The sequence below is a fragment of the Balaenoptera borealis genome (assembly GCF_965194805.1).
Source record: "Balaenoptera borealis genome assembly, chromosome: 19".
Lineage (NCBI taxonomy): Eukaryota > Metazoa > Chordata > Mammalia > Artiodactyla > Balaenopteridae > Balaenoptera > Balaenoptera borealis.
Window position 1 is genome coordinate 34632811 of NC_138878.1, and position 14431 is coordinate 34647241.

The 14431-nt window shown below is 37.0% G+C and overlaps 1 protein-coding gene across 3 annotated transcripts in view; it reads right to left on the reverse strand.

Annotated features, from left to right (window-relative positions):
* The window catches only part of LONP2 (lon peptidase 2, peroxisomal), a 96137-nt gene that overhangs the window by 78600 nt on the left and 3106 nt on the right, over positions 1 to 14431 (reverse strand). For 2 of the 3 annotated variants that reach the window (XM_082366805.1, XM_082366807.1), the window contains exons 2-5: positions 9821 to 10055; positions 6718 to 6849; positions 5368 to 5490; positions 2330 to 2493 (exon numbers count right to left, since the gene is read on the reverse strand). In XM_082366805.1, coding sequence (XP_082222931.1) covers positions 2330 to 2493; positions 5368 to 5490; positions 6718 to 6849; positions 9821 to 10055 — 654 coding nt within the window. The remainder of the gene's footprint in view (positions 1 to 2329; positions 2494 to 5367; positions 5491 to 6717; positions 6850 to 9820; positions 10056 to 14431) is intronic. The other variant, XM_082366806.1, reaches the window with a different exon arrangement.

Below are 14431 nucleotides of genomic sequence, written 5' to 3' on the forward strand. Positions count from 1 at the left end.
GTTTTCTATTTAACCCTGAGATTATCCAGAAAATGTAATCAATCCATGTACCTTATCCTGTCATCAAGGTTCTCCTGTACTTTATCTTGTACAAAGAGAAAGTGACAGTCCCAACCCTCTAGAGTTTATAATCTAAAGAAGAAAACAGTAACTGAATAAACATTATTTCTAAGCAAAACATGGTCTTTTTTTTGGCTGCGTTGAGCCTTCATTGCTGCGCGTGGGCTTTCTCTAGCTGTGGCAAGCCGGGGCTACTCTTTGTTGTGGTGTGGTGTGAGGGCTTCTCACTGTGGTGGGTGGGCTTCTCACTGTGGTGGCTACTCTTGTTGCGGAGCACAGGCTCTAGGCGCGTGGGCTTCAGTAGTTGTGGCTCGCAGGCTCTAGAGCACAGGCTCAGTAGTTGTGTTGCATGGGCTTAGTTGCTCCGCGGCATGTGGGATCTTCCCAGACCAGGGCTCAAACCTGTGTCCCCTGCACTGGCAGGCGAATTCTTAACCACTGCGCCACTAGGGAAGCCCAAAATATGGTCTTAAGACTGTGAAAAGGAACACTACCTAACACCATACACAAAAATATACTCCAAATGGATTAAAGACTTAAACGTAAGACCAGACACTATAAAACTCTTAGAGGAAAACATAAGAAAAACACTCTGACATAAACCACAGCAAGATCTTTTTTGACCCAGCTCCTAGAGTAACAGAAATAAAAACAGAAATAAACAAATGTAACATAAACTTAAAAGCTTTTGCACAGCAAAGGAAACCATAAACAAGACAAAAAGACAACCCTCAGAATGGGAGAAAATAATTCCAAATGAAACAAAGGATTAATCTCCAAAATCTACAAACAGCTCATGGAGCTTAATATCAAAAAAACAAACAATCCAGTTAAAAAATGGGCGGAAGACCTAAATAGACATTTTACCAAAGAAGACACAGATGGCCAAGAGGCACATGAAAAGATGCTCAACATCACTAATTATTAGAGAAATGCAAATCAAAACTACAATGAGGTGTCACCTCACACCAGTCAGAATGGCCATCATCAAAAAATCTAGAAACAATAAATGCTGGAAAGGGTGTGGTGAAAAGGGAACCCTTCTGCACTGTTGGTGGGAATGTAAATTGATACAGCCACTATGGAAAACAGTATGGAGGTTCCTTAAAAAACTAAAAATAGAACTACCATATGACCCAGCAATCCCACTACTGGGCATGTACCCTGAGAAAACCATAACTCAAAAAGACACATGTACCACAATGTTCACTGCAGCACTATTCACAATAGCCAGGACATGGAACCAACCTAAATGTCCATCGACAGATGAATGGATAAAGAAGATGTGGCACATATATACAATGGAATATTACTCAGCCATAAAAAGACACAATAAAATTGAGTTATTTGTAGTGAGGTGGATGGACCTAGCATCTATCATACAGAGTGAAGTAAGTCAGAAAGAGAAAAACAAATACCTTATGCTAATGCATATATATGAAATCTAAAAAAAAAAAAAAAAAAAAAAAAAATGGTACTGATGAACCTAGTTGCAGGGCAGGAATAAAGAGGTAGACATAGAGAATGGACTTGAGGACACAGGGTGGGAGAGGGAACCTGGGGTGAAGTGAGAGTAGCATCGACATATATACACTACCGAACGTAAAATAGTTAGCTAGTGGGAAGCAGCAGCATAGCACAGGGAGATCAGCTCAGTGCTTTGCGATGACCTAGAGGGGTGGGATAGGAAGGATGGGAGGGAGGCTCAAGAGGGAGGGGATATGGGGACATATGCATGCATATGGCTGATTCACTTGTTGTACAACAGAAACTAACACAGTGTTGTGAAGCAATTATACTCTAATAAAGATCTATTAAAAAAAAAAAAGACTATGAAAAGGCAGTTGCAATAGTGATCGTGTTTGATAGCATACAGTAGGTGGAAGAGTTGTATCATTTATACTAAGCATTTGAGGAAAAGACTAGTGAAAGTGGTATTGATTCAGGAGTATTAAGAACATTTTGAGAATCAGATTCCAGTGGAGCAATGAAGAGGAAAAAGCACTCCACAGATCACAGCTATAAACCAAGAATTAGGAAAGCCATAAAGATAAGAAATATAAGAGATAAGAGTTGACAATGGAAAGGTAAGATGAATAGAGTGGTCCATGACTATACTAAATATAAGAAAAGGAGAAAGATCAAAGAATATGAAACAAATGACTCAGCTTTGTAACGCAAAGTAGCAGATTCATTTCCATGAGCAACAATTTTTAACGTTAATAAGCAAAATGAAAATACTAGTGAATGAACAGCTTCTACAATTTACCTTTTTATCTCTTTGACACAGACTTTGTGGGCCTGGTCTGGCATACTGGATGTTCGTATTTTTTTCTCTAGCATGACAATGTCATCATTGTCTTCATCCTCATCCTCATCTTCTAAAGTACCTGGGATGTGTGTAATCCTCCTAATAGGGCGTATTGCTATAATCTAAAGCATAAAGTACAGAAGTAAAACCACATGTGAAAATAAACTGGAAACGAAGTATCGAGCTAAACATACACATTTTTATGGCTAGAGTCTAAATCTTTAGGAACTAAAGTTCAGAAAAAGTAGGATGCACATGCACATATGGAGGGAGCAGGATTTAAAAAGCAGACCAAGATAAGGTGGACATGATTCTTCCATATATGCTAACACTACCAGCATGAGACAAAAAAAAAATTCAAGGAACTGGCTACTAGAAATAATTAAAACATCTAAGAATTGTCTTTTCTTGAGCTACTACTGCAGCCACTATTTTCTTGATAAACTTATGACTACTTACCATTTGGCAACTGAATAAATTCCATTTTTCCCCCTACACTGAAAAGTTTCTCTCTAACATCTTTAATCTTTCCACCATTGCTTCTATTCTGTTTGTCGTCAACACATAGAAAAGTCTTCCTCCTTTCAAAATATTTTATCTTACCTTACCCTTCCAGTTAACTATACATTATTTACATCCCTTGTGATGTTCTGCTTTTCCAACAAGAGGCTTTAACCACCACTTCCCCCTTCTTACCAATTACTTAGTAATTTGTACTTTGTACTTTGGCTTTTGTCTTCACTGTGCTGAAATTGTTCTTTGAAATCCAACAACATTCTCCTTTGCCAGGTCAAATGGTCTTATTTAAGTTCTTTCTCCATGACTCTCTGTCATATTTTAAAACTATCTGCTCTTTTGAAATTCTCAACTCATTATTATCATGAATCAACCCTAGCCATTACTGGAGCAAAATGGTATACTGGTATTTAATTTAAATGTCTCAGAATTTATTTTTTAACCTATGACATTACCTATTTAATACATTCAAATATATAAAGTTAAAAACATAAAACAGTAAAAAAAAAAAGTAATTTTATAAAAACAGAAATATTAAATACATACTTTTATCCTTATGTAAGTCATTAGCAGACAAAACTAATAAAATATTTTAAGTATGAAAAACTAAAAATAAAATATTTAAGTGAGATTTTTTTTAAAGCACATCAATTATTTCATTGCTGAGATGAAATTACTTTTTTTTTTTTTTAATTTTTTTAAATTTTATTTATTTATTTATTTATGGCTGCGTTGGGTCTTCGTTTCTGTGCGAGGGCTTTCTCCAGTTGCGGCGAGCGGGGGCCACTCTTCATCGCGGTGCGCGGGCCTCTCACTGTCGCGGCCTCTCTTGTTGCAGAGCACAGGCTCCAGACGCGCAGGCTCAGTAATTGTGGCTCACGGGCCTAGTTGCTCCGTGGCATGTGGGATCTTCCCAGACCAGGGCTCGAACCCGTGTCCCCTGCATCGGCAGGCAGATTCTCAACCACTGCGCCACCAGGGAAGCCCCAAAATTACTTTTTTATGCAATTTTTCCCCAGCTGCTAAAAGAGAACTTTTGAACTCTTTGGGGAATAGGCAAGGAGACAGTTTTAGGCAAACTCCAAAAATTGTCCTCTGATTCCTACATTTTCAAGTAACTGTTGCTTGTTTGATAATTTTCTGGAGCAACTTTCTTTTTAAGCAATGGTAATATTAGTTGCTAGCAAGCTGTAAGTTTTCTGTCTCCCAATGCAGAGTATGCACTGGCTTGTCCTTTTGCACAAAATAAATAACTGAGTTGATCTGATCTCAAGCCAGAAATAATTCAGATTTCTGGTGTTTGCTTTCAATGGCATGGTATTCTAGAACACCAACCACCAGATAAGCTACTCCCATCTCTCTCATTCTCAGCCTACTTTCCTGCTCCTTCTTTAGTCCCACCAGGGAGGAATCCTTCACGTCTGCTCTTCTGTCTCCACAATGTCTTCTCTTCAATGGAGGAACGTTTCTGTGCTGATGACCATCAAATCTGTAACATTATTCTCAACCGTTCACTTAATTTCCAACAGCCTTCTGGTTCTCCAACAGCCTTCTGAGAACCATCATTTTCACCCTTGTCCACATCAAATATATTTTCCTGATCCTAACTCTGCCCACACATAACAACAGTAAAACCAAGAGCTCAAAGCAGTCTTCAGACAGATTGCATCATCCATATAAATGCACAAATCAATAAAGAAGTGAAGGATTATTTGATAATGGTGTTAAGTCAAATAAAAAGGGAAAAAATATAACTGCTACCTTTACCTTATTAACAGGGCAAAATAAAATACATATAGGTTAAAAAGTTAAATACTTTTTAAAAATCAACAAAAGGAACACTAAAAGGAAAGTGGATATTATCAAATCCCTGGAGGATAGAGGACTCTAAGCTTAGAAGAAAGGAAAAGACTAACAGTTTCTATATGAAAATTGAAACGCTTATAAGTTAAAACAAAAAAGTCAGCCAAAAAACTTTAAAAAGTAAAAACAATTAAATTTTTAAGAAAGCCAAATTATGGCACAACACACTGACACAGTCTTTTTAGGAAACAATTTTGTGGTATGTTCTTAATAAATACTGTATACAGTGAAAAAAAGTCATACTCAAAGACACTCATCGTGGTTATTTGCTAATTTTTAAAATACTGAAAACATCACACAATGTTTGGCAGAAAGAAAAATGGCTTAGTAAACTATCCTTTTCAGTGATTACCAAAACAAAAACAAAAAATGAGAAAATGTCTACATGCTTAAAAGGAAAAAAAAAAAGGTCCAGACATGGAGAAGTAGCAGAGGGAAACAAACTAAAATTCAAAATTGTATCAGTAACTTGAGTGTAAGAGACAATGAACTTGTTTCTTCTTGTTCCTTTCTTTATTTATTCCCCCATTTTTTTTCTTCAAAAAAAACACACCTGAATCTCACATCACACAAAAACAACTAGGAACCTGAAGAAATGGATTAAAAGAAGCACTTACCCGCTTATCATCATCTTGCTTGTGTTTTCTGGTTTTCTGAAGCAATTTCAGGCCTTCGATTTGTCTGACAAGCAGTGGTATGGTCATCTTGAACCGTTCCTCCAGACTCACAGCATCTAAAATCTGAGGAAATGTATAGCATCTCTCTCTCAGAAACACATGCTCCAAAAACAAGGCAGTCAAGACTCATGACTTAAATTGAGTAGAAAAGACAATTCTATCAATATTCACAGCTACACTATGGCTAACACAACCAAATTATCAGCAAGGTAATCTGACACAAATACCAGAATCCTAAAAAAGCCAAGAATAAAAATACCTTGAGTTTCCATTTAAAGATGAAGCCTTATGTATTGTTCCAAGAGCAAGAACAAAACACATTTTATGTCAACTCTTTCTGGGAATTATTCTCTTGAAGCCCAGTCTACATATTAGGTCTATACAAACTTTAGGTTCAAAATATTAAATTTTTACAAACACAAGAGACTAGGAGCACTTTTAACCAACCTCCATTAACGATTTGTCTGAGTGACTAATGCTCTCCGGTCCTTCAGTAAAACACCCTTGCAAAGCCTACAGCCAGGTCACTCTCTAGAGCTCCTGCCTTCTCTGCTCCTACCAGCTGAACCGAATTCTTGTGTTTAAACCCAGCCTGTCTGCATTAGTTGCACTTGCTAGTATAATTGTTAGACTGAAGTATTAAATAAACTGGGGATTTATTTAATAAATAAGGAGGGCTGTTTCAATGAAAAATAACTTTAATGTTCTAGGAAGATTCAATAAAGCAGACTGCTTAAAAATACTACAAAGATAAGTGTGCAAGAAAACTTTTATAGTTTGCAGGAAAGACATGCAAATCTAAGAGTCCGCACTTGGATTATTTTTCAAGTGTCTTTGAAACTCATTTCACCTTAAATAAACAGAAATTGAAAATCATAAAAAATCATAAATATCGCATCATAGGGGTGGTTAACGTAAGAAACGTGAAGAATTCTAACAAAGCAGGCCTATACACAAGGGAAAGGTCACGGCTCCACACTTTTAAAAAGTAGTGAGACAAAGCATATTTATATATTTAAGTTAAATTAAATATTTACCTTTTTTATTATTCTAGCTTTAACTTTTTCCACAAATTGACAAACTACCAGTACAGATAATGCAAATAAAAGAACGGCCTAAGTATACAAAAATGTAAAGCAATCACTTTAAAAGTCAACTTAAGCCTCGTAAAAGCATCTTAACTACTTCTGAGTCTCCAGTATCTTACCTGAAAGTCAAAACTTACTCACTATCTAGATCTGAATAGGAAGTGACAAAGCAACGTGGAATTCCAGTGTGGAACACTGTTACCTGGAGCTTCTCTTTGTTGCTTGTTCGGATAATTGATGTCAGAATGTCTGGTAAAGCTTCCCTCGGAAGACTGTCTAAAAGACGTCTCAACTTAGCAACTGCGGGGACAGACATATCCAACATTTCAACCAACTACAAGGGAAAAAAACATCTTTTTAATGAAATATGGCATTATTTGTGAATTTAAAAAATCAAATCGTCATAGAGGTTTAATGTTCTGGCCTCAGAGAAAGTCTTTGTTTCTGAAAAATCACTGTTTATTAGAGTCCAGGCATTTTTACAGGACTCAGAAGAAAAGAGAAGTACTTTTAAAATGTCAATCAGAATGAAAAGCAAAAATGGCTCAAAAAGTGGATAATACTAATGTTTATAAAAGGCTTTGTAAATTTGTGATTTTATTTTATTTTGGAAAAAAATTAAAATTTATAGAAAAATTGCAATAGTACAGGAAACTCCTTCCCCTAATATCCTTCCCCTAAATTCACCAATTGTTAACATTTTGCTACATCTGCTTTCTCTCTCCCCAACTCTACACACACACACACACACACACACACACACACACTATTACTGCTGAATGTTTTAGAATAAATCACAGACATCATGACCCTTGCTTTTAAGAACCAAGGCATTCTCTTACACAATCAGTGTAATTATCAAATTCTGGAAATTTCACATGGTTGATGCTATTATATTAACCAATCGGTAGCTGAAATACTGTTTTGTAGTAGAACACTGGATTAACTAGAATCTGAGCACTGACTGAATGATTTTTTTAAAAACAACTTCCAGGGTATAGCCTGGAGTTAAGACAGATTAAGCTCAAGGCAACCTTTCAGTAACTGTGATAGTCACTGGGGCTATTGACAAAGTTGCCCTTTCCTTTTCAACTCATGGGGTAGGGCTGCTCCTTCTCACCTTTGAATACAGATGTACATGGCTATGGGTCCTGCCTGGAACCATGAAACATGAGGGGAAGTGACAGTTCCTTCTGGGCACAAGCATCAAAAGCCATTGAGAGCTCTGCCACATTTCCTTTTCCTTCCTCAGCAATAACAGAAGCACGTTTTGAAATGAATCTCCAACCCACCGGGGTCCCGAGGTGACTCTAATTGCTAGATCACCACACTCGCTGGTTTGAGGCATGAAGTGTAAGTGAGAAATACACCTTTGTCATGTTATGTGACTGAGATTTTGGAATACTTAACACAGCAAAACTAACTTAACACCATACTGACTAACACAGATGATGTACCAAATCCTCATACAGTCACTCTAATGAGATTTCATATGCCAGAAATAATCAAGCCTCTCTAAAAGCACTGTAACTTTGGATCCTATCTGTTACCTGCCTAGAGTCAAAAGAATTAAAGCATAATTATGATGACGCTGTCCAGGTGGGAGAAGTAGATAATAAAATTTGAAAACTCTTTCTCCTAGGAAGTCATTCTAAGAAAATAAAACAGTTAAAACTCATTCTCCAAGTACTTACTGAGTACAAACTATCTGTCAGACACAATAAAGTGCTCAGTATAACATGGTTAAAGCAGGGATGAATTCAAGTTTGGTAGGGAAAAGAGACCTACAAGACAAATTTCAATACAGCGTGATAAACATTATATTAAAAGGGATGTTTAAGCGATTGTGGATACGCATGCAAAGGAGCACTAACAGCCTACAGGAGTTGGGAAAGCGTAAGTCAAATCTGAAAACTCAGAGAAGGAGAAGCACTCCTAGCAGAGAGAACAGAAGGTAAAATCACAGAGACATGAAATAACAAGATGTGAAGCTCTTTGACATATACAGTGTGGCTAGAACTCTGGGTATAAATGGAAGTAACTAGAGTTGCAAAGGGCCTTAATGTTATACCAAGAAGTGTAAACTTTATCCTAGAGCCATTAAAGTCTTCTACTCAGGGGAGAGGCATACTCAAAGCTTATTTAGAAAGGATTAGTGAACAGGTGGGTGAGAAAGAGAAGCAGCTAGAAGGAATCAGTTAGAAAGCTCCTGAAGAAGTCTACTGCTGAGGGCTGTAGAAGAAGATGTAGAGGGGATGGAAGAAAAGCATTAGCTGGAAACAATCCTAATGTCTAAGAAGAGAAATGAAAAAATTATGATATCCCAACTCAATGGAATTCATAAAAGTACTTAATACGAAAGTTAGATATGGATAAGAAAACAAAACGTTAAGACTGAATAGGAACCAAGACCAGAAGATAAGCAAAAATAAAATTGGATGCATGACGGCAGTAAATAATGGTGCTGTTTCTCTCTAAAAATCCCTTTAATGTCATTACAGAATCTTTACATATTTAAATTTTTTTTGTTGATTGATAGTGGGGAGAAGTAAAGAACAAGAGAAAGAAGCTATAAAGCTATGTCCAACAGAGGAACGGAGACTCAGGGAGGATTACTCGGGAAAAGGGAGAGAAATTCTATTTTCCCCTCTATTTTCTTCGCTCCTAAATAGCATATTCACTTACTCTGGTTCTCAAACTGAAGTCTCTTTCAGCCCCCACAGCAGCTGTAGTGCCAAATTTTCTATTTTGCTATTGTTGTTCACCACACTAGCAATGTGTAGCTTCAAATGCCACATCAGGTGCAAATACCACAGGCTACGAACACCTGCCTATGCATGCCTCATGTGTGCTTCCCTCCCAGAATTCTAGAGGATCAAGGTTTCAGCCATACTTGAACCACGGGCTTAATCTTCCATACCACTCACAGTGTGATCCTGACTGCTGAACCAACATAACATATAATTTGATGCCTAGATAGTCTAGTGACAAATAGCTTCTGTACAGTATTTTAATTTTTAAGATGATTTAGGTTTAATAACTACCTGGTTTGGAGACACTGGAAATTATAAGGAAAACTCTAGAAATACTCTTTGGAAAAAGTTTAGGAAGGGTTGGCTAGTATGTCCTAGAATGATTTAGGTACAATCCCAGACAAAAGCAGTTTGAAATCAATGTACTATAATATATTGCGAAATCATTTAAACATATACTGCCCGAAAACTTCACCACTCAACAAATTCATCACATCTTAGGGCAACAAAGAAACCGAAGAGGGTTTTAACGAAAAACTAAAAGCAACTCACTTGCACCGCATACTTGTAGAACTGTTCCGAGAGTTCTCCTAGCTCCTCCCTAGTCTTACAGGTGTTGGGAAACTCCTCTAGCCAGTCCAACTGTTCCACTTTGGCAACAGGATATGGCTTCTCTTTTATGACCTGTACGATCTGGAAGCGGCACAGGCCCGTAATCAGCAAAGTATAGTGGGGCTTGGGCCAGTTACTGCCCACAACCTGGACCACCAGTGCAGCTGTCCCAATCCTGAAAAACACACAGAACATCAGTATTACAAATGCTCAGTATGGTAGAAGAGAAACTCACCTCAAGAATAAAGACGCAGACGTACAGAATGGACTTGAGGACACAGGGAGGGGGAAGGGTAAGCTGGGATGAAGTGAGAGAGTGAAACCGACATATATACACTACCGAATGTAAAACAGATAGCTAGCGGGAAGCACCGGCATAGCGCAGGGAGATCAGCTCGGTGCTTTGTGACCACCTAAAGGGGTGGGATAGTGAGGGTGGGAGGGAGACACAAGAGGGAGGGGATATGGGGACATATGTATACGTATAGCTGATTCACTCTGTTGTACAGCAGAAACTAACACAACATTGTAAAGCAATTATACTTCAATAAAGATGTTAAAAAAAAAAAGAAACCTCAAAAGGGTTGCCTTTTCTGAGAAATTCATTAAAAAACAAAGAACGTCTAAAGTGCAAATGAATCATTTCTCTATTTAATTTAGCATCCAGTACACGGTCTTTTAAGTCCCTACCATCTGATATGGGGCCATCTCATTCTAATTAGCCATTTAAAAATTAGGTAGAAATTCCTAAACATTTGGATTATTTAAGCATAAAAACATGAGTAAAAGCAGTTGAGATTTATATAGCTTAAGTTAATTTTGCCAGCTAGGAATGAGGCAATCTTACACCAGAATATATATGAGCATTTTAAACAGATTTAAACAGCGTGATGTAAACCAATCTAAAAAATCCCCTTCTGATACCAGTTTTGCTACTAACACCAAGATGGTTTTTTACATAATCCATCTATAAAACTGCCATCAAATCTGGGAATTAACATGTATGTCCTTGAATTTTGAATTTCTAAATCTGGGGCTAAATATCAGAGGCCACACTTTCATGGACTGAGGAGAGTTAGTCAAAGACCTACATCTCAGGAAGACGTAAACCTAGTTCTGTTTAAGTGGTAATCACCTCACCTAACACTAGCTGAAAAAGTTATACTTTAAGTCTTAGCTCCATATCATGCAATTCTGACCAAGTCATATATAAACTAATTCACAGAAATAAAGTTTTATCCAAACTAAGCTGAAGTGATACAAAATAGAAAGATCAAGGTTCAGAGGACACTTCCAGATCCCAAACTACCATTATATTTTCTCCCCTCAGGCATAGGAAAGGTTGTAATTTCAGAAAAGAAACTAAAATCAAAGTGACCAGAGCTCTCAACACCCTGGGACAATGGTGACACTGGAATACTACACTTGCCCATCTCAAACATACTGATGGCACAGACAGTATGTGCATATTTTTAGTGAGCTTGCTCACTTCTATATGCAGTTAATTCTTGATTAGTTCCTTGTAAATGATTCATTCTGTAGATTATCTGTACCTTCAGCTTCCCACCACCACTCAGTTTATTCTGAGCTATGCATATAATTTCCTTAACACCCTTCCAGGCATATCACGTGGATAGGGGATAAAACTTGATTTAAACAATAACTTAAACCAAAAAATTAGGAAGATAATTTGGTGGAGAGAAAAAACATCATGTACTTTAAAAACCTGAAATGATTTGGCAATCATCTATTGAGTTATTTGTGTTGTGGCTGCTTTTCTTCAGTCACTAATCAAACAGTAGGTTCTATCTCCCATTCCCTTAAAACCAACTCCGATTGCCTGAAAGAGTTAGCCATATCTAAACTGATTAGAGACCAACGAAGACTATAATTCACTGCAGATGACAACCACCAATGCTTACACAATGCAGAAAGAGTTTACAGTTCTATATACAAGAAACATTAACAGACAAGAAACCGGATTCCTGGCCTAAGGGGTTTACAAACTAGAAGCCAAGGAGAAACCAGAGAGGGATGAGACAAATCCAAACTTCCAGATTAGGAAATAAATTTAATTATTTGGGCTATGTCACTGATTAAAGGTGAGACTAAAAGTGAGTTTTCTTACAAAGCAAATAAAATAGTTTTCCTAACTGTGAAAGGAAGATGTTCCAAACTGAAAAGAGATTAAGTTGGATTTATACTATGCTTTTCCTCCTAATAAAAAAAATATATATATATATAAAGGTTTTAAATATGTTAATTATTTCTTGCTTTAAATCACTTATAGTTGACAACATACCTAAAAAAATAAAAGGGTACATAAAAAGAATGTACCCTTTTTAAAGAAAAAAACATGATGTGTGAAATAATTAGATGGCTAGAAACAAACTACCTAGTGAAAGACATTTGGGGTAAAAGCTCTGGAAAGAAGGACGACGTTTAATGTTATTTTAGACAAGTTGCATTGCATGTTGGGCTCTAGGTTTTACATATAAAAATAGGTAAACAAAATAGTCAATTAATGTAATACTTTCCTTCTAACTATGATCCATATGATACATAAGCTTTATATCAACTTAGTCATCTTTCAAATATTCTAGTTCTTCTATTACTATGCACTTTATTAGGCATGACCAAAAGCAACAATTTGATTTTGCAACAGATCCGCATTTATTAGTACCCAAATGTGTAGTGTTTTTTCCATTTAGGTAGTAGCTCTGTAAATCTACACCTTAATTACTGTGGTATTTTACAGTTCAAAGAATTTCTGAAATTCCTGAGAACTACTCTCAGAGTTGTAAAATATTATTTTAACCCAAAGTCTGACAACAATGGGTAAGATCTGTATAATTTGGAAACTGACTTAGATAATATAAGTTTTTGAGAACCATCAAACTACAGTGGTGGAAAAATCTAAAAGCAGCACTACTGCAAAAAGCAGTTTTCCAAGATGAGGATAGCTGTGGTCTATTTGCCAACCACTTGCTTTTTTCTTTTCTTTCGTTCTTTTTTTCTTTACTTTAAAGCCCTCCATTTTTCTTGGAATCCTTAATCTTCCAAATCTTTTTTTCCAAATAACGCTACTTCAGTTCTGCCCACATTAAAAGAAAGAATATGGGGTCTTCCCACTCCTGCCCCCAACCTCCATTTGTGAAATCTACACTTAAAACTACCCATGTGGGCAATGGTAATACCATTAACATACAGGGTTATTGATTTGCAGTTTACAAAAGGCTTTCATAGGTATTATTTCATTACACACCACCTTTCACCTCTGTGAGGAAGGTAGCACTTTATTAAAAATGAGTAATTCAGATTCAAAAAGGGTAAACAGGTTAGTTATCCATGATTACAAGGATATTAAATAGCAATAGGGAGGTTGAATTAGGTTTTACGACAAATTTTACTCTTTTCCCACCACAATGGACAATATGAATTTGTACTTACAAGAAGTATAAAAATAAACACTATTAACATAGCTTCTAAATAGCTGAGATACTGCAAAGCACAGCTATTATTTAATATCTAATGTTTACATCTTAACAACACTTAAGGAAGAGAAGTATTTCCACCAAAGCTCTGGAAGCAAAAGTTACACACTTCTGGGAAAGGACCACTGAAACATCTTTTTGGTTTTGACTTGGTGTCACCCAACTTATCTTCCTGAATATCTGATGATTTTGAGCAAAATGTATCATCACTGTTAATAAAGATTTAGAAACAAGGAAAGAGTCTATTAGGGTAGTCCCAAATTCTACCACAGATGAGGCTTCTGTGGCTACAGGATTTTTGATTTTCACTCCTTTCTTGAAAGTTCATTTCTGAATTTAAGAAACGCAACTTGCAGACAGACCTTCCTTAAAAAGAGTAAATGCAGACTTAGGAACATCTAAGTAGAGCTATTCATTACATACTTGCTAATATAAAAGATTAAATTTTAAAATCTTAGTGTTATCAGGTTTCTTGAATGCTGAAGAGTGCTAATAGATACAAATAACAGTAACACATGGATAGAGACTTGGCAAATTATGAAACTGTGTATCTGCTCTATATAAAGCATTCATTTTTTTTTGCCAAATGCCAATGAAACTGATTTGGGGTCCCAGAGATGACGTACACAAACAATGAAGAGGGACTGAGCATTCAGCACTAGGAGGAAATGAAGGCAGGTGCCCTGAAGAATGGAAGGCTGGGAGAAGACTGCGGGGCCATCTTGAAATGCATGAAAGGACAGTGCACAAGGAATGCTAATTATCCATTTGCACTAAGAAAACAATGGGTCACTGAGGAGCCACTAAAAAAGGCAGTCCAGTGAAGCAGGGTGGCCTGAGGTGGCATGGGAACCAAATTCTAGACTGTGGGGATAATCCAAAGCTCTTCCTGTGTTAGGCGACATGCCTGCACACTGACGTGCAGATAGGGCCTGTGCTGTTCCAAACGGTAAAGGAAGTGGTTCAGGTAAGTCAACACCTGGCCCTGCCACTTTGTATGACAAGGAACCCAGGGGAACAAATTACTTCTGCTGCTCCCTGAAGACTGAGGCACTGT